At 40.4% G+C, this 20,186-nt stretch overlaps 2 protein-coding genes across 4 annotated transcripts in view; one reads left to right on the top strand and one right to left on the bottom strand.

Annotated features, from left to right (window-relative positions):
* Positions 1-280: 280 nt before the first annotated feature.
* Positions 281-16,023, top strand: LOC139335851 (tripartite motif-containing protein 3-like). 3 transcript variants are annotated; one of them, XM_070969625.1, is made up of 13 exons: positions 281-417; positions 9,786-9,958; positions 10,673-10,913; positions 11,118-11,269; positions 11,399-11,579; positions 11,691-12,420; positions 12,689-12,792; positions 12,886-13,053; positions 13,149-13,317; positions 13,932-13,991; positions 14,228-14,298; positions 14,584-14,724; positions 14,820-16,023. In XM_070969625.1, the coding sequence occupies exons 2-13, from the start codon at positions 9,813-9,815 to the stop codon at positions 14,970-14,972; spliced, it is 2,316 nt and encodes a 771-aa protein (XP_070825726.1). In that variant the 5' UTR covers positions 281-417; positions 9,786-9,812; the 3' UTR covers positions 14,973-16,023. The 3 variants fall into 3 exon arrangements, with proteins under 3 accessions (XP_070825726.1, XP_070825729.1, XP_070825727.1); XM_070969626.1 differs by lacking the exon at positions 281-417 and adding an exon at positions 7,593-7,700; XM_070969628.1 differs by lacking the exon at positions 13,932-13,991.
* A 1,360-nt stretch (positions 16,024-17,383) lies between these two features.
* The window catches only part of frem2b (FRAS1 related extracellular matrix 2b), a 51,504-nt gene continuing 48,701 nt past the window's right edge, over positions 17,384-20,186 (bottom strand). Inside the window, exon 24 of the mRNA XM_070969624.1 lies at positions 17,384-19,854. Coding sequence (XP_070825725.1) covers positions 19,348-19,854 — 507 coding nt within the window. The 3' untranslated portion in view covers positions 17,384-19,347. The remainder of the gene's footprint in view (positions 19,855-20,186) is intronic.

The raw sequence follows: 20,186 nt of genomic DNA, 5'->3' as shown, positions 1-20,186 counted from the left end.
CTTTGCACCCTAATAATTTAAAGCTTAAAGGTAATAAGCTGCATCCTTTGTCCTTTTATGGGAACTGGGTGGCATCTGAGGAAGCCAAACCCCTTTGCACCAGACAGACTATATCCCTCAGTCAGTTCCTTAGATTTCAACTCTTTTGCATATTCCCTGCCCCCTCCATATGCTATTGGGCTCTCCAACTCCTCCCATCTGCCATCTGACCAATGCTGTTTATACGCCACTCCCCTGATCTCCTCCTTTCCCTTCTCCTCTTCCTTACTGTCCCCTTCTTCTCCCAGACAGACCCTGCCCTTTCCTTTCTGTCGCCCGGGCTGTGGATTTGTTGTAGAGGACTGGGACACTGACAATGGGAAGCTTTCTCTACGGCCTGCAATGCTGACAGCCCACTCCCTCTTGCTGGGAATTCATGTGAGTACAATCTGGCAGTTCACTTCTCTTTATGGTGTTGTATTTCTGCTTTCTCATCCTGTTTGTGCCATTACCTGGAGTCCTGAATAATACAATAACTGGGATGAGAGCAGATGAATAATTGATCACTCCATCCCATCCAGCATCTGTGCACTGGTGAACCACAGAGGGGTTGTACTTATTAAACAAGATGTCCTCTCTGTTGTGATATATACTGTTTTTTTATTCATTAGTCATGAAGAGACATAAAGTAGAAGCCTTTCATTCGAGCCTGGTTTAAGAGCAACTGTTGCACTAAATCACTCTGCTGCTCTGATTCTTTATTGCTTCCTCAACCAGCCCACACACTTCTCCATTTTAGTTCTTAGGCGGCCCTGGCTGCCGCCTCTGTGGCAGGTGGGCATCTCTGCTGCAGTCTGAGGGCTGGGCTCTGTAATCAAGCATACATGCTCTTTTGTTGAGGGGATTAGTGATCTTCTGTTGGTTTCTGATCTGAATTTGTATGGGGTATATTGCTGGGGGGCTATGTGAGCCACATGTGAATCAGCGTGCTGTTCGCTTATGTCATTCTTTCAGTCCTTGTGTTGCATTGTACTGCAGCAACAGCAACAGCCAATGCATCATTTTCATACCTCAGGCCTAGACTGTGAGCAGATGGTTCAGTGGCTCCTTATTGATTGGCCTTTTTGTTCTGGAAGATGGCTCATCTTTGCGTGGAAGTATCTCAGAAGTCACATGTTGGGTGAGTGCAGCCGATGGAAATGTTTGGCTGCTCTTGCTCTGCTGGCTGCCTGCACTGGGTCACAGGGAGGTTGCAGACAGTCCAGGATGCTGTGCCTGAGGGCAGAGAATTAGCAGGGTTAAAATGTCTGTCTCAGGTCTTCAGGGTTTCATTCAGTTTGTATACATGAGCTTGGAATCTCAGATTATGCCCAGTGTTCCTAAGCTGCTCAGGGCTGGCAGCATGTGTAACACAACACTGTTACAAACAAGAGTGCAATGTTGGCCGCACCAGTTCACTCTGAATTGCTTTAATGCATCTTTAGATTAAAGATCAAGTCTAGGTTGCCAGGAACAGAGTTCAAAATTTTAAGTGAGTAGATATCTAGAAATACATGTTCCTGTTCTAAGATGCATGTTTAGCTCTGGCAATCCAAACGAAAACAGTAGTATCTTACATGTAGCTTACTTCAAAATCAATTCGCTGTGCACCCTCACACAGGAAAAGATAGACAAATTGATGAATAGATTGATTGATTAATCAAGAAAATTTTACCCTGATCCTCAATCTCCATGTTATCGCCCTCGCCAAAATGAGGCCTATGACAGTAACTTTTACTGGGGTTTTTCTCTTAACCTAGTTTGGCTTGTCCTGTAAATTTCGAATTTGTTGTCTCATTAAACTGATTTAATTTGGTACATAGCACTAGTTTGGATCTTTATACCACCCTCTTAAACTTTATTTCTTGTCATTGTACGGTCTGTGGAAGCCAAATCCAAATTCCCCATGCATTACAAGAAAGACTGAACTGAACTGTGGGTACTAATCATATTGCAGTGAAATAAAATGTGTATACTGGCCAATGAGATTGTACAGAAAAATGCTGCACACTATACAAGCATCTTTTAGTACATTTGTTAATTTAATAGATATTTATGTTACTTGCTCAGTGAAGATTGTTCATGGGTTATTTTCAGACTAGAAACATGCACATATTGACTAGAATTGATTGTATCATGCTCATTATGCTGTATGTCCTGGTCGACACTTAAGACTGATCAAAGCCAATCATTAGACTGTGCAATTTGCTCTCCTTTGAAATGGATTTTCTTGAAGTTGTTCAGGCTTGGCCATTTTCATTAAAGTCAGCACTTTCACTGGATGAGGGCATTTTCTTTGAGTTCTGTACATGAGACATCGTAAGTATAACATGACATCACGAAAAAGGATGCAGTCACATCAGCGATGGTACATGTAATATATACATACAGTCTGTAATGGCTGTATGTATATTAGATGAGCCTCTATGAGCAATATTTCTTAGTCTAAACCTTTGATCAATAATTTCAGGGCAAAAAAAGCTTTGCCATCATGCTGATGCTTTTGGTATTTTATCTTTACCAAAAAAATAATGAACACAACAGACTGCTCAGTCTATAGAAGTAAACACAAGGCAAAACAAATCTCTGTTATTTAAATGTTTCTGTACTTCCCACATATGTTTTTGAGTTGTTAGTAGAGACCATTGACCACTAAGCTAAACAGCTGTGTTGCTCAACAAACCATCACTTAAAAACCACATCCAGTTCATCATACGTTCTGAACATTCACTTGTCGCGTTGTAAAGTCATTTGCATTTTGTTTACAAGGTGCGGGTCTTCATAGTGCACACTGACCACTGGTAATTAAATCGTCAAGGAAAGCAATGACAAGGTATTTCACAGGAAAACAAGTAAAAGATATTATTTGACCATCCGAGTCACTGTATGAGACGCCACAGTCAGCCTGTAGCGCTTACTGCAGGTGGACGAGGGTCTCCTGTGCTTGTGCACTGATCGACCTTTTCTAAAATCTGCAGTGCATGTTGTGCCTGCAGACACACTGTCTGCATGCCGCATTGTCTTCTGCCAGCCTTTGTGATAGTGGACTCACAGGGAGAGACACAGATGTCTCCTGACTCCCTTTTTGTGTCAGTGTTGATTAAACACTCTGCTGACTACTGTACTTTACACCACGTGGTCACTTTTTCTCATCTTCTCTCATTAGCTGTCAGATCTTATCAATCTAATATCTGCAGTCAAAGGCAGATGAAAAATGAAGCACAGATTGAACTTTACAATTAGAGTTCATTTCTTTCTTTTGTCATTGTTACTAATGTACAGACAGGCATATTTTGCTCAGGCATGTGTTATATATGCAGATGCATTCCTCTGCACTCATACTCAGAAAGCCAGGCTGGCATGAAGTATACATACAAGCATTGAGCCCAGTTATGGATAAGATTAGCTCCATGAAAACAATATAACATGGAACAAGGAGCACTGGTTCAGATATTGGTGTTTCATGTTGAATCTGTTGTCAAAAGTCTTAAACATGATGTCCGCAGTCTTTTTCTTCCATTATGTGAAAACCTGCTATGACCGGTCTGATAGAAACTGATGCATTCAGACAGATTCCTTCATCTGATGCAGTGAAGTGCAAGGGCAGCTTGTTAGTTTGAGGAGCAGAGGTTGTGCATATGAATAATGATTGATGAGTCATCATAGATCCAGGCAGCCCTCGCTTGGCCCCACAACAGCCCTGAAACGCTCTCCGAAACACAAAGATGTACTTTCAGAAATGTGATTCTCTGGATGGTTCGTTCTCAGGTTTACATCATCCCTGTTGTTCTAAACAGTACAAGGGCTCTTTGGGTTGTTATTGCTTGTACAAACGGGCTAATGCAATGAGTCATGCTTGACCTGCATCTGAATTAGTTTCCATTAGTTTACAGTTTGATGTTCTGCCTATGGGACCCAAAAGAAATGCAAAAATCAGAACAGAACAGAACTTAAAAAATAGATAAGATACTTACAGCAATGCAGATGATATTTGACATTCGCAGTAGTATGGAAAGTTCAGCAGTTTATTTTTATTATATTTTTTATGTAATTTGTGAATAATAATGAGTCCCTGTGGTACACACTGATATTTCTCCATTACAATGTTCATGCTTCCTCAATACAACAAAATTTATCAGTAAAGATGCATTTATTTGAAATTAGATCTAGGCTAGTTCTGCTCAGTGTACGTAGGAACAATTACTGCATGATGACACATGCGATGTGGATGGAAACATAAACTGGAGTCTATATTTAAACACAATCTTGACAGCACACCGTCGAGGGCCAGCACTTCCTACTTCAGGTCACTCAGACTTTCGTGCATGTTTACCGGTCAGGCACAAAGCTGACTGCTGAAATGAAACTGTTGCAACACTCTTTAGACTGAAGTCTGTTAGTCTGAACTCAGACAGATATCACTGTGGAGCAACAGAATTACAAGTGACTTATCCCGAACAATAGAGCATATGATCTAACACATGTACAACAAACAGAGCTGAAACACAGATTGAAAGTACTGGATGCAGCTGGAAGAAAAAGTGGTTGCCTCTTACTCAAACGGGGGACAAGGAAGGGAAGGGGAAAATCTTTTTTTTGGCCGTTGAAGTGCAAACATCCTGGAATCTGGAATAGTCACAGCTATGGAATGATATTAACAATCTACAAATTACAGCCTGCTTAAAGTTTTCCACTTATCATTTCATTTATCAACTCTCAGCCAATCATATTACAGTGATGTGACTGGAATAGATATGCACTAGACATGTGGGTAACAGTGGAACACACGCTTAATTGCATTTGACATCAGTTCAATCATTTCACATGTGATTTTGCATGCTTTTGCTCTATCATATGTGGAGCTATCAGAAATATTAATATTCTAAGAACAATTCCAGTGATCAATGATCATGTCTAGCACTAATATTGAGCCAAATGGACCATTCTGTTTCATCACTCAAGTTTTCAAGATCATTGCCATTGAGACTTCTCTCACGTCTCAAGTTGTAGTGCTCAAAGCATAGAAAAACATCCCTTTGTAGAGGCATGTCCCGGTTAATCAAGATAGTACACAGATGTTGTGAATAGTTCTCATCAGGAATTTCTACAGAAAGCTTGGAAAACAAATGCATTTTATCCTGTGGATTCATTACCTGAGCTACATGTTTCATTGTTTTCTGGAAGCAAACTCATTTATAATGAACTGAAATGAAAAAAGTCACAGTGAAATTATTTCTTGGTAATCAAAAACCTTTGAGGGATGACACTTTGGGAGGGAGTAGCCTGGCTCACCAAAGAGGTCATCCTTTTGTAGGGTATTTCCACAGAGTCTTACATTGTAGGTCTCATAAATAATAATGCAAAAAAAAAAACTCTGGATAAGAGGAGAAGATCATTTATTTAGTCTGACTTTTTGGGTGATTTTAGTGGAACGTTTTCTCATCCACAAAATATAACATCACTCATTGCATCCATTAGTCACAAGGCGAAGTCTGTCTTTTATTCACTTCACTTTACAAAGTAATGAAATGCACTGGGCTCGCAGACATGAGTCATTACATTTGGTATTATGGAGGAAAGAAAAGCCTTAGAGTGATAATTTACAGAAAGCATGGCAGCTCTCTAATCCAAGCGTGCAACTACACAAACAGGCAGCACTTTATGGGAGAAGTGACGAGCGGGGCATGGCTACCCGCCCTTATTCAGCAGACAAAATCCAAGCAGATTAATCTGAGAGCAATGTTTCTCTCAACGTGAGCTCATGTCTCTGAAATCCAATTAAATCATTCATATTAGTGTCCTCGGGAAAAAAGGTGTTTAGCACACAAACAACTGACCTCAAGTAAAGAATACCTCCTTACAATCTGTACTACGGACGATCAATGACTGCTTCACTGGTGGTAGTGGTAGCATTTGAGTGGTGTGTCAGTCCAAGTTCATGTGAGGTGTTTTCTTTAATTCTGATTTGAGTTGACTGGGAATGATGGTGTCATCAGAGTCTGGGAGACGCTGTAATCCAGCTGGCAGACAGGGCCTGACCCTGCAGGAGGACATTAAGCCACTTAACTGTAATGCAGGGTGAGAGTGGCCAGATATGCTATGCAGTCAAACAGCTGAATTTTCACACAACACTCACATTTGGTGGATTTTCTGCAACCGTCACGTTCCAGTGTGACAGATCCAGTGCAGAGAAGACACAGTTGCATACTGACCTCATCTGTGCGAAGTGCTGATCATGCAGTTCCTGTGACAGAGCCTTGAAGAGGATCTAATCACATGCTGCCTCAAACATTAGTGTACTGCAGATTTAGGTCTCTGGTGCTGTCACTTTTACTGTATGTCTAAGATTTCTATCTGTGCTATTCTCAGTATCTCAACACAACAGATTTGACTGTATTTACACTATATCTCTAATAACTGAATCCTTTAGAGCTTTGCAAGTCTTGTAAAGTTGTATATTTAAGCCATTTTCAGTGTTTTAATAATAATAATGATACTGTTTTTGTCTTTTGTGTTCATTTTTCAAAGAATTTTTCGCTCATATTATGCAGCTTTTTCTAACTGCTGTCAAGCAGACACTGTTTTTAAAGAAAGATCCTCTTTCTGTGGTGAGGCGAGTGGGAGGAACTGGGCTGAAGAGGGCTGCTGAGAGGGAGGAAGGGAAGCGAAGGTGGGGGAGACTGTTGCAACCCTAAAGGCAGTGGCTGACCAGCGAGCCAACAGGGGGTGGAGCCTGAGGGCTTTGGCTCCTCAGCCTTCCTCCTGATGTCATCGTTCAGCTGCTGCAATTCAGAGACCATGTGAAGGGAAGACAGGCCAGAGAGAGGAAGGCTTCTGAGAGGAGACAAGGCAAGGGGAGGGGGAGGCAAAGAGGGCTGGGGAAGGGCTGGTTTTGTGGACAGTGAAAGGGCTCAGCAGAGCCCGTTCGTCAGTAGGCCTTGTAATCACTTGGCAAGGAGCAACAAAAGGGCCTGCGTGCTTGAGAAAATCCCCATCTGCAAGACGTCTGTGGCTGAGATCATGCTTGCTGATGCTATGAGTGCATTTATGTGATTGAGAGAAGAGAAATAGGACAAGACAATAGAGAAAAGAAAGAGAGATGAAGGGAGGGGAAGAGATGTGGGGGTGAGCTGTGAGCAGAGCTGGAATGCCATTGTTAGAGCTCGCTGCTCTGTGTTTCAGAGAGCGGCAGCTGCCTCTGAGGCCTGCTTGCTCATGTGAGACAAGCAACCTAGTCCACTGTAAATTTTCCACCCATCTCCCCACAGACAGACAGACAGACAGACAGACAGACAGACAGACAGACAGACAGAGACAGACAGACAGACAGGTGGGGCCTGAACTCAACCAGCTGGGAGTCAAGGGAAGGAACAAGGAAGAATTTGGGGAGTGGCATTTTAAAGCTTCCTCTTTCCTCTCCTTACTCTCAAAGAAAAGGGGCCTGGCTATATTTGTAAAGGCACTGCTCACTGCTGACGAGCAGAGTGGGAAGCTTTAGCTCTTAATGCTAGCTGATGTGCAGGCCTGATACTTAGCCCCATCCCAGGTCAGACTGAGAGAGCAGTTGTGTAAATGCAACCTCAAAGGAAGAATTGTAAACCGTGTTGTTGGAGCTGTGGATGAAACATGAGGCAAGGCCGACGGATTGTACAATCACATGGTTCTGACGCATGAGGCGATGGGTGAGTTGACATTGCTTTCTAAGGAAAGATTTGAGTGTTTGACATTAAAAGTAATAGTGAGTCTTTGTCAGTTGATTAGATCCGTTTTTATATAAAGTCTAGCTGGTCTTTTAGATTTCCTGTGTCCTTGTTTTGTATTAAATTGCAATAAATATGGTGTTTTTAGCATATCTTTAACCATATGATCAAGTATTGGTTTACTTGAACCCTTTCAACATTAACTGTATCATCATTAACTGTACAACGCTCTTCACATGAGCATAGTTACCAATAATGCGTAATGTATATATGTATAATACATGTAATACAAAATACATATATGTAATACATTTTGATCCAGACGACCGCTCTCTGGATAAAGAGACGATCTGTTCTTAGGTTTCCTTTTAGGTTTGTTTCTTTGCAGTTGAATCAAGTCAAACATGATGTCTGCGAAATCTACAGTTCAAGTTCTTGCTCTTGCTCTTATTTATTATATTTGCACTACAACTGTATGCATATCATGTCTCTGTGGTCTAGCTCAAGCTTTAGTTTTTATATTTTTTGTTCACAAAGTGGCTTTTGGTGCATTTCAGATATTCTGTGTGCTGTGACACTGTGTGCTGCAGAGGAGGATGGCTGCAGTGACATTTGTACTCAGCCATATCTCACTCAGCCAAATAGACTCACTTTTTTGAAGTGTTTATGAAGTAGCTCAGCATGTATGACTATACATTAAATGAGCCTTGCCCACATCATACTAACATTGCACAGGATGTTGCTTAATGGTGTTACAAAGAAAATCGAAACAAAAAAGCAAGAAGAAAACTCACGTCCAGGCCTGGTAGTTTCTCAGCTACCCAACATAACATCCACAGTCTCTGCAGAGGAATATATTCCAACTTCCAGGGTTTGACATTTTTTATTGGATTTATTTTCTTTTTGTTAGAAACAATGAATTGCCTTTGTCAGACATCACTTCTTTTTCATGTAAGTACTCCTAATGCCATATATCTGTAAGGAAGACAAGATTAACTGGATGAAGGGCTTTCATTCAGGAAACACAGTACAGTCTCAAGGTTTTTAACGGACGGTGCATGACAGACGTGGTTAGTGACAACAAGAACAGTGTCTGAAATGAAGTGAAAATACAAAGAGCCAGTGGCTAATGATGTGTTCTCTACAGTGCTGTGTGTTGTTTCAGCTCCCTGACAAAAGGAGCCTTACAAGACGGAGGATCTCTGGGGAAAAAATAAACGCAGGACTTAATAGTTTCCAATTTTGTAGAGCAGAATTGAACAAAAATGCTTTGTAATGTCTCAATGCAAATAGTCAAACCACCAAAACAAACCAATGGCTGAAATGTTCCTAACTTTACGTGAAATACACATCGATGCTGTTTTGTCGGCAGTCTTTATTGGTCATATTAAATCAGTGTGCCTCTGGTTTCACTGTCCACATAATCCTTTATGTGCTTATATACAATATGACAGATGTACAACATGTCATTGGCACACTGAGATAATCTGTGCTTGACCCAGTGGTACAATTTCATGTTGCTGCCATCTGAACAGAGACAGCAGGGAACCGCTCATCTGGAATTCAGCAAATGTTAAACCATAAAACAGATGGCATCATGTGTGGTCAAATATTGTCAGAAATTGCACAAAATGCATTTAAGCATTTGCAGATAATAGCATATTTATATACACATACACTACACTTCTCTCACCACTGTAAACACAGACGTCTTGGTTCATAGACTGCATAGCTGTCATGGCTGAGAGGTCTTCGCTGTGGTTAATCACATGTATTCACTTTTCTTCCGCTGCATTATCTTGACTAGGATTCTCACTTATAAATTCAAACAACCTCTGGCTATGCGGTTGTGTGTCCTACTGACACAGTTTAATAAGGGAGAAGGAGAGAGCATAAAAAGCAGCAGATACAGGACTTAGATGGGGCTGTATAATATTAACAGCATTATGACTCATTTCTTCCTTTGCTCATGCTGAGGGCAAGGGAATACGCCCTCCTCACCCTGTTTGAATGTTTCCTCAAGGCTTTCTTGACCTTCCTCTTGCTTCTTCCACCCTGTGTGTGCAGGTTAAGTGGTCCCTGTGCCCCCTTTGAATGTCTGTCACCATGGCTAAGCGTGAGACCGGCAGCACCAGTCCTGTGGTCAGGCAGATAGACAAGCAGTTCCTGGTCTGCAGCATTTGTTTGGACCATTACCACAACCCCAAGGTCCTGCCCTGCCTGCACACCTTCTGTGAGAAGTAAGCGCCGAATCCATTAATCAAACATTATTTGTACAGCATCTTCCATACAATGCAGTTCAAAGTGCTTTACAGGTGATTGACCTGACTGATGAATAAGAATAATATGACAGTAGAAAAATAAACAATAAACAATGGGAGATAATGAAAGAGAAAAACAATACAAGATGAAAATCTAATTAGATCCATTAAACATTTTTAAGAAAAAAAATTCCAAAATAAAAACGATGAAATAAAATGTACTAGAGTTTATGCTTTTTTAAAAAAAAAAAATTCCTCTGCTTGCAGTAGGTTCATTCACTTGGATGAGCTGAAGGGATTTTTAAAGAAATTTCAAAATAATGCCTAATGGCCCCAAATCTCCCCTCTTATACAGCTATTCTCTCATCATTGTGGCTCTGCATGATGTAAAGCAGCAAAAACTCTGAGCTTGGCCACAAGAAAACAGACAGCCTTCTTTTTGGCACAGTGTTTTTGGCAACAAGCACTGATTTCCACAACTCTGCTGCTCCCACATGGGACAGATAGTACAGTTATTTAAATAATTTAGTGCTCTCTGTACTTTTACTTTCTCTCAGTAAAAGCTGTAAGGACCAAAATCTTAATGTCTTCTGACCAAAGTGAGCAATTTTTACACTATATTGACAGTGAATAGGCGCTAAATTTCAGCTTCAGCCGTCTAATTCATTTCCTTTGCACTCTGTCTCTGTGTAGATGTCTACAGAACTACATCCCTCCCCAGTCTTTGACGCTGTCCTGCCCAGTATGCAGACAGACGTCTATCTTGCCAGAGAAGGGTGTGGCAGCCCTGCAGAACAACTTCTTCATCACAAACCTAATGGAGGTGTTACAGCGAGACCCAGAGTGCAGTCGACCTGAGGCCTGTAATGTTCTTGAGTCAGCCAGTGCAGCTACAGCCTGTCAGCCCCTCTCCTGCCCCAACCATGAGGGCAAGGTAAGCTAAAAGAGAAGGACAGGAGTTTTATATAGTAGCTACTGTATAGTAGGTCAGATAGCAGAGATCAACCAAAAGTTCATGACACACTGTACTGTTACAATCTCATATTCTTCTTCTTTTTTTTTTTTTAAATTTCTGAGCAAATTTACCCTAAAAAAAATATGATGTTCAGTTGCTTCTGCTCCACTGCCCCATCTGCAGGTAATGGAGTTTTACTGCGAGTCATGTGAAACAGCCATGTGTCTGGAGTGTACAGAAGGAGAACACAGGGAACATGTGACAGTTCCTCTGAGGGATGTGCTGGAACAGCACAAGTCAGCACTTAAAAATCAGCTGGATGCTGTGCGCAACAGGTAAGATCATCAGTGCTTTAATCCACAATGAATTATATGATTGCATTTGGAAGATCTTGGAAATGAATATAAAAAATGCTAATTTGAAAGTTTTATTCTGTGCTCGTCTTCTTTTTGTTGTTGTGGTAGACTACCTCAGCTGACGGCTGCCATTGACCTGGTAAATGAGATCTCCAAGCAGCTTACAGAGCGGAAAAATGAGGCTGTGACTGAAATCAGTAACACTTTTGACGAGCTGGAGAAGGCCTTACACCAACGCAAGAATGCTCTCATTACAGAAGTGGAAAACATCTGCAGCACCAAGCAGAAGGTCAAGGGTCTTTCTGATTTCTTTTTTTAAAGGGAGAGACTGAAAACTTGCTATAATATTCCACATTTTAGTACAAGTGCCACTGACTGTCTGTCTCTGTCACATTCTTAGGTGCTTCAAGCCCAGCTAACCTCTTTGCTTCAGGGCAAAGAGAACATTGAAAGCAGCTGCAACTTCACAGAGCAGGCCCTGAGCCATGGCAGTGCCACTGAGGTGCTGCTGGTCCAGAAACAGATGGGTGAGCGGGTCAGTGCCCTGGCGCGACATACCTTCCCTGAACATCCCCACGAAAATGGACATCTGGAATGCCAGGTAGAGACGGATGGACTAAGGCGCTCCATCCAGAACCTGGGAGTCCTCATCACAACAGGGGCTGTAGGCCATACTAGCGTTGCCACTGGTGAAGGCTTGCGACATGCACTGGTCAGCCAGCACACTACTGTCACAGTCACTACTAAAGACAAGGACGGAGAACTAGTGAAAACTGGTAATGCTGCTCTGAGGGCAGAGATAGTCTCTGCAGATGGAGTGTGCACTGAAGCTGAGGTAGTCGACAACAAGAACGGCACCTATGAGGTTGGATATACAATCCGCTCAGAGGGAGAATTCACCTTCTCTTTGCTGCTATATGAACAGCCTGTGAGGGGGAGTCCTTTCCGTTTGCGTGCTGTCAAACCGTCGGATGTCCTGCAGTCACCAGACGACGTGAAGAGAAGAGTGAAGTCCCCGAGCGGAGGAGGAGGGCATGTTCGACAGAAGGCTGTGCGCAGGCCCTCCAGCATGTACAGCACCACCAAGAAGAAGGAAAACCCGATAGAGGATGAGCTGATCTACAGAGTGGGTAGGTGAATAACTGCCAAGTTCTGCTGTTAATTATGGTAACCGCTGACTGAGATGCATGATGTTTTTCTCTAGATAACACCATCAGCCATATCTCAGTCATGTTGAGTGCCTGATATACAGAGTATTCAGTTTTGGTCCTCTTTATGTTTCTGTTAAAACTGTTAAAAATCCAAGTAGAATTTAAACATACCAAGAGATACTCCAAGCAAAGTACATTGTAAACATGCATAGTGTTGAAGTAGCCTGATGTCTTGTTGATGTGACAGGAACAAGAGGGCGAGATAAAGGAGAATTCACAAACTTACAAGGCATCTCGACCTCCAGTAATGGACGGATTGTGGTGGCAGACAGCAACAACCAGTGTATACAGGTTTGTGTGTATCATTCTCTTGAGCAACAATAAAAAGGTAATGGATGATTCTATTTTTTAGGTTTGGAGTGATCGAATTCTCTCTCTGTCTAGGTATTCTCAAATGATGGCCAGTTTAAGATGAGGTTTGGGGTCAGAGGTCGTTCACCAGGGCAGTTGCAGCGCCCCACAGGGGTCACAGTGGACATGAATGGTGACATAATTGTAGCTGACTACGACAACAGATGGATTAGCATCTTCTCCTCGGATGGCAAGTTCAAGGTGAACCATCTCAGCCAGGAAAAAACAAAATGTTTTCACAGCACAAATTCAAAATGTTCCACTGAATGACTAAACTGTTCCCCTGGCTGTCACAGAACAAAATCGGTGCCGGAAGATTGATGGGACCCAAAGGTGTGGCTGTGGATAAGAATGGACATATCATCACAGTTGATAATAAGGCCTGCTGTGTTTTCATCTTCCAATCAAATGGGAAGCTGGTGACAAAGTTTGGAGCCAGAGGAACATCGGACAGACACTTTGCAGGTACTGTGTAATGCTTTGTGCTATATATCGTTAACAGTGTTTCTTACAGTAAGATCTGATGTACACTGAACAAAGCTTCGTGTCTCAGGGCATGATTGGGCCAGATTTACAGACTTTACAGGAATGTTGATTTGTCCAACGCTTGCACCCTTTATTTTAGAGTCTATCTATCTATCTATCTATCTATCTATCTATCTATCTATCTATCTATCTATCTATCTATCTATCTATCTATCTATCTATCTATCTATCTATCTATCTATCTATCTATCTATCTATTTGCACATGTTATAGCTGCTTGTTTGATTGTAGACCATAATGCAGTTAATGACTCTAATCTTGCACTGTAAACATGCACCTCATCATCACAGTAGAAGACAGAGCTGTTGAAGAGGCCAACATTCAATATTCTCATTAATGCATGAAAAAGATGCGATGATTGTCTTTCTGTCTTTCACTCTCTCTCAGGAAAACTGCTGTTAATAGGGTCTGCTTGCATTACTGGAATCCCTCATTGATATGGCTTCAGTTGTTGCACAGACAGCAGTATTTCGATTGAATCTCACCCATCCTGTCAGTTTAATTTCTCACTTGGACCTTTTCTTTTCTTTTAGAAAAAAGTGGTGCAAACATTGCACTGGAACAAAAGCTTAGTAAATCTGGCCCTGTTTTCAGTAAGTAATTAATTCCCCGTGAATGTGAACTGAGAAAATAGATATTTTTACATGTTGATGCTTCAGCTCTGTCATGTCTCACGTATTGTCCCACGTCACCTCTCAGAGTGTCTTTGTGATGACTGTGTGTTTTTCAAAAGTACAAAAATAGTGAGGAACTTCCTCTTGTATGTTGTGAAGCAGTGGATGACTAATTTTCCCTCTCTTTTCCTCTTTGTCCCCTCTGCTGCTTCCAGGTCCTCACTTTGTGGCTGTAAATAACAAAAATGAAATTGTGGTTACAGACTTTCATAACCATTCAGTCAAGGTATGGCTTGTTACAAATACTTTATGTGTGTACTTTCTTTACTGTGGCCAAGCTACATTGGAAGTATTACAAATAAAATGCCTGCTGGAAAAATGACCATATCTGAATCCACTTAACTTGCCAAACATAAAAGAAAAGAAATGAAAAGTTAAACAACTGTTATGCCTAATTGGCTGTAAATCATTTTAGCAACTTTGTATCTGATTTTTTTTAATATATTTCTATTACATGTGACAGCAGGTTGTCATGCTCCCTTTCTCTTTTCCTGTTTAATCTTTCCTGCAGGTGTACAATGCAGATGGGGAGTTCCTGTTTAAATTTGGATCCCATGGAGAGGGGAACGGCCAGTTCAATGCTCCAACAGGCGTGGCTGTGGATGCCAATGGAAATATCATTGTTGCTGACTGGGGCAACAGTCGGATCCAGGTTAGCTTGAGAAAACTCACTGAGTTCAGAGAGCAAATTTGGAAGCATATCACTCACTCATCCAACCTTTTCGTCTGTGCTGTGTACCAAACCAGGTGTTCGACAGCTCTGGGTCCTTCCTGTCCTACATCAACACATCAGCGGACCCCCTTTATGGCCCCCAGGGCCTGGCCCTCACTTCTGATGGTCATGTGGCAGTGGCAGACTCTGGGAACCACTGCTTCAAGGTCTACCGCTACCTGCAGTAGAGACCTGAGACAAGCACTGACAACGACACAACAAATGTATTCCACAGGGTGCAATGACCTTTCCAATACAGCCTTTTGATGTGCACATCAGCTGATCTCCCAGATACAATTAAGTCTGAACCTGAGTTTACCCTCCTTATGATGTGTATTGAAGGATGTTTTTAAAGTTGGGTAATGTAGCATCCTTGGGACAAGTAATGGACATAAAGCTAAGGACTGGTTTTAGAACCTGTTGATGGTATTATTAAACCACACTTTCTGCGAGACCGGACAGGGTAGGAGTTAGATTGAAGTATTTAATGAGCCATAACTTGTCCAAATGCATGAAGTTTTATTTTATCTTAATGCCTAGGCAACAACACAGTGTACCCATCAGTTGCTTTTCTCATGAACTAGTTAATGCTTACAGTGAAATGAACAGTGCTACGCTTCTCCAGCAATGAAATGTAAAATCTCTCATTTACTGATATCACATAAAAATGTCACCACCATCTGTGCATTGATTTGCTGTATGTACTGTATATACATAAATGTATATTGTGTATATTAGATCACTCCATATGTATTTGCTATAATTTTGAAACACACAGCCTTTTGGCTTTTCAGAGAGCAGCAGCTAAGGATTCCAGGATTTTAAAAATGTGTGTATGGCAGCTGTTAAAAAGTGTGCTTTTTAAACATACCCAGCACATGCTTAAAAGAGGAAGAGTGTCATATTTATTGCTAATGTAAGCAGCACAACAATGATTTTGTTAATATCTGTTGTTTTAAAGGGAAAAAAACAAAATGAAAAAAAAAAAGCTAATTTATTTTATTTTATACACTAGCTCAGCATTTACAAATTATTTTTCTAAATTGATGTGCTTTTTTCCCTTGGACCTTCACACTATATCCCATTCCCCTGAAAGGGAACATCACCTTAAAGCAGAATTCAGTATCCCCTCCACCCTCCACATCTGGAACTTAAGATCAGTGTCTCCAGAGTGACAAACCCATCTTTGTTTTCATCTGTGATGCCATCAAAAAAATAAAATAAAATAAAATAAAAAAATCTGTTCAGAATTTATGGCTGGAGACACTGACAGAATTTATGGAAAGATATGGGCTCGTAGAATGTTTTGCCTTTAACAACTAAAGAGCTTTATTCAATGAAGTGCTAACAGTTACAAACCAGAAGGAACACACATATCTCAGGAAATCCATCCAAATTAAATTACCATGTCAAAGGAACAACTTTGGATATTTTAATTTCTTTTGATGGTACCAGATTTTTAGGGAAACATTGGGAACTTCAGGAGAAATCTTTGTGCAAATGTAGATTACACAAATTACTGGGATGTTATATGAATTCTGTTTTACAGTGTCTGTTGTTTTTTGTTTTTTTTTTTCTTTTTTACTTTTTCGCTTTCACATAGGAAAAAGTCATAAAATTATCAAATGCTAATTTATTAGATGACATTTGCAAATTCATCCGTGCTTTAATATACACACACCTATGATACTGTTGTAAGCTATCTAACAAAATGCTGTTAGATGTGAGTTTCTGCCTGCACTACATCAAGCCATGACCCCAAGGAAAAACCAATACCAATAGAGCTGTTGCTGCTCTTCCTCCCCCTAGTGTTCATTCTGTGTAATGTCATAAGAAAACCTGGTGCCACAGCAGGGGAGAGATAAGGTGCAAGACGAAGGCAACTTCCTGGTCTGACACAATTACCCACAGCACTGTGCTAAATACCCAAACACCAATGCGCACCCTCCCCAGCTTATAGATCTCTCTGAGCTACAGGGTATGACCTGATTTCACCCGTTGGGTCATCCAGGAAGCTGATGCTTTTCATGCACCTAATCTCTTGTTTGACTTGTTGCCAAACAGGAGCCTAGACGTCTTTAAAGAGTCAAAGGCTCACCTTTTTGACATGTCTGAAGCATTTTAACCTATGCTGTTTGTGTCACACCAATACAAACTATTTTGTTTTCTCGATGAATATGCACTGGTAATAAAAGCACATGGTTTACTGAGTTGCTGTACGTCTATGTGACTCATTATGCTTATTGCACTGAGGGGAATTGGATTTGTTTTTAAATTTGCACATGAAATGTAATCACTGAACGGTAGTAATAATGATGATTTAAATAGGCAAAGTGGGTCCACATCTCAGTTTACAGCACATATATTTACATTTCAAAATCTTTTCATAATCCTGAAATTAATAATCACTCTTCTCAGAAGTGCTAATATATCCCATCTTGACAAACAAAGAACTGATGCTCATTTAGATCAACATGTATATTTATAGATTTATTTACAGATATGGCAATGTTTATCATTCTTAGTCAAACTATTTAAAGAAAAGCTTTGGTGACTGTACAAAGAGCTGATGTATTTTATAAGAGATTCCCTATGACACTGGCTAATAACAGCTTCAAGCTAAAACATATATAATCAAAAAACATAAAATATCATGACGTTTTCTTGAAAAATTATTTATTTGCAGACCACGCTGTGCTTCTGGTCTATGTTACAAATACTTACAGCACATACAGTATGCATTTTTCAACAATAACCATTCCGAAAACATCCAAATGGTATATTTATAGGTAATACATATGTATATACATACATACATACATGTGCATAAAAAAGCTCAGAATGCACTCAAAGCATTAGAGTGGAATAAAAGAACAGCAGTATATTGATACAGTGTCAAACCTAGATCAGCAAGCGAATTGTGCACTGAAAAAAATCATACTTGGGGTAAACATTTCATTATGGTATGATATCACAGGTTGCATAGAATTGTTTTCATTTTGAAAATAAAATTGTAAATAAAGTCAACATTTAGAAAGTAGTGACTATGAAGTTAGTGTCTATCGTACGATATACAGTAGAATGAGGTAATCAGATTTTATGGCAATCCCGTGCCTGAATCTGTAGGAAATAAAAAAAAAAACATAAAAACACTGATACATGATGTTCATGTTCTTATGTGCACAATGATTTAAGTAAACTTGGTACATTACCTGTGTACAGTATGTGTATTTTATATTGAAATTACAACAACAAACAAGTCATACAGTTTGAGAAAGATAGGTTCAAAGCAAAATTAAAAAGGGAGAGGAAATTATATCTGATTTTACTGCATGTCTGCACTAAAAAAACAAGCACTGAAAAATAAATAAATACATTTTAAAGTAATGAACCAGGGAGGGAACAGTAGTTCGGACAGTAAAGACGCTGATTGAGGGTAAAACATTTCATTCCCTTATTAGAAGTTATTTCAAGGTAAAAAAAAAAAAAGGAACAGTACAGTCAACACATAGCCCTGTTGTGAGAGGGATTTGGAGTCCAAGCTAGCGCTACAAAGCTACAGTAGTCAACACTTGAAAATTTAGCGTAACAGTTGTGCCAAGAGTGAAAATAGCTACTGTTGGAAAAAGTGGATTTGTAACCGCTACTATACTACACTGTACAATGCAGACCAGCTGTCTTGAAAGTTGCTCCAGTACAACAGACTCTAACAGTTTAACTTCTCCTATTTGATTTAGTGCCACGTATCGTAGTGTTAAAATATTAAGGGGAATTTAACAATATGAATTAGCCAGTGATAAATACTGTTTTTCATGGGATACACTGTAAAATACAAACTGCTGGAAATACAGTAGATCAGACCCATTTGTCACAATTCCATTAAAATCAGCATTTAGACTTCTTTTTATAATTTTAAACAATCTTAAAATACCAAAATATATGCATGCAAAGACATGAGCAGGAAAAGAATGTGAAATATATATATATATAAATGTATATATATATTCATTTGAGTGGATGTCTTACTGATCACAGAGGACAAACATAACACACATCATAAAACCTGTGATTTCTTAGGCACGCACTGAATCTAAGGACAAATCATTCCGTAGAAGAACAGACAGGTTCACCCAGTGTAAGCAAAATATGGTCAGTGTCTTGATGCAGCAAATCAAACATACAAAGCCTGTTGTTGTTAACAAATACAGTATGTAAAATATCCACCTTCTCTTGACCTTCTCAGTTAAACACCTAATGCCATTCAAGTTAGAAGGCATCTTCTATAGCACCTTTGGAAATGTAATAACACCTTTTTTGGATCAAGTGGCATCAAAAGCAAATCAATAAATGAGTGCTGACATGACAAGTGCCTTGAAACAGCTGTCTCCGAGTTAGTGTCCTGACCACTCCCTGGCCGTGGAAGTGATGCAGTATTTCAAGTAGATTTCTGAACAGAATCAAAGCTCTTGTAATTTCACACACAATCTTCAATTTTTTTATCTAAATGTGAGGCACTTGCAAAACAAAAATATCAACTAAAACTCTCAACCGTCAGTTTATTTGTTAGACCTCTGAGCTGTCGCTGCTACTGAGGACTTGTGCCATCATGGGCTCTCCGCTGCCGGAGCTCTTGGGCACGCCTTTCTTCTCTCGCTTGGACCGGACCAGTAACACCACCACGATGATGATGAGCACTGTGAGGAGCAGTCCAACTAAGATGCCAATGATCAGCACTAGTCCGTCATCACTGTTGTCTTTCTGGTTGAGCTCGCGGGGGATGATCCCTTTGGTGAAGATCTCCCTCTCGGGGCTCGTCCTCCGCTGGCTGCTGCGGTCCAGCGCGATGTGGAGGATGTTGGTGCCACGGTTGTTATTCACACCGATCTCCTCTATTATGTCTGGCACATCAGTGGCTGATCTTCTGGTGCGATGCTGACCCTTCGGGAGCAGATTTGTGTGCTGGCTTATCACATGGTACTCCAGACTCCTCTTTCCTATGCCGCGGTTTGCATTGTCCCGAGAACGGACAGTGTAGATGGTGTGAATGTACCACTCTCTCCCTGCAGACACCTGGAAAGAGCAAGAGTTATTGTTTTAAAATTTGCATATTTAATGTTATTTGCACTGCATTAGTGTATATCTGGCCGAACATAAACAATATGACCTCAAATATAGATAGATAGATAGATAGATAGATAGATAGATAGATAGATAGATAGATAGATAGATAGATAGATAGATAGATAGATAGATAGATAGATAGATAGATAGAAGGTAAAAATGTCCAATGCAACAGAAAGCAAGTTTAAATGTCAAGTGTTCAAATGAGTTTAAATGAGATGTCCAGGGTAAGTATAAGTATAGTATGTCCAGTGCAGTTACTTTGCAATGGAACTGAAAAG

The sequence above is a fragment of the Chaetodon trifascialis genome, chromosome 9, assembly GCF_039877785.1.
Source record: "Chaetodon trifascialis isolate fChaTrf1 chromosome 9, fChaTrf1.hap1, whole genome shotgun sequence".
NCBI classification, from domain to species: Eukaryota; Metazoa; Chordata; class Actinopteri; order Chaetodontiformes; family Chaetodontidae; genus Chaetodon; species Chaetodon trifascialis.
This window is presented reverse-complemented; position numbering and strand designations above follow the sequence as displayed.

What these genes read in the sequence shown, in the direction of transcription:
- LOC139335851 (XM_070969625.1), top strand. Translation starts at nt 9,813, where the DNA reads ATGTCTGTCACCATGGCTAAGCGTGAGACCGGCAGCACCAGTCCTGTG. An exon ending in GCCCCAACCATGAGGGCAAG is followed by an intron (nt 10,914 to 11,117) that starts GTAAGCTAAAAG and finishes CCCCATCTGCAG; the next exon opens with GTAATGGAGTTTTACTGCGA. An exon ending in GCAACAACCAGTGTATACAG is followed by an intron (nt 12,793 to 12,885) that starts GTTTGTGTGTAT and finishes CTCTCTGTCTAG; the next exon opens with GTATTCTCAAATGATGGCCA.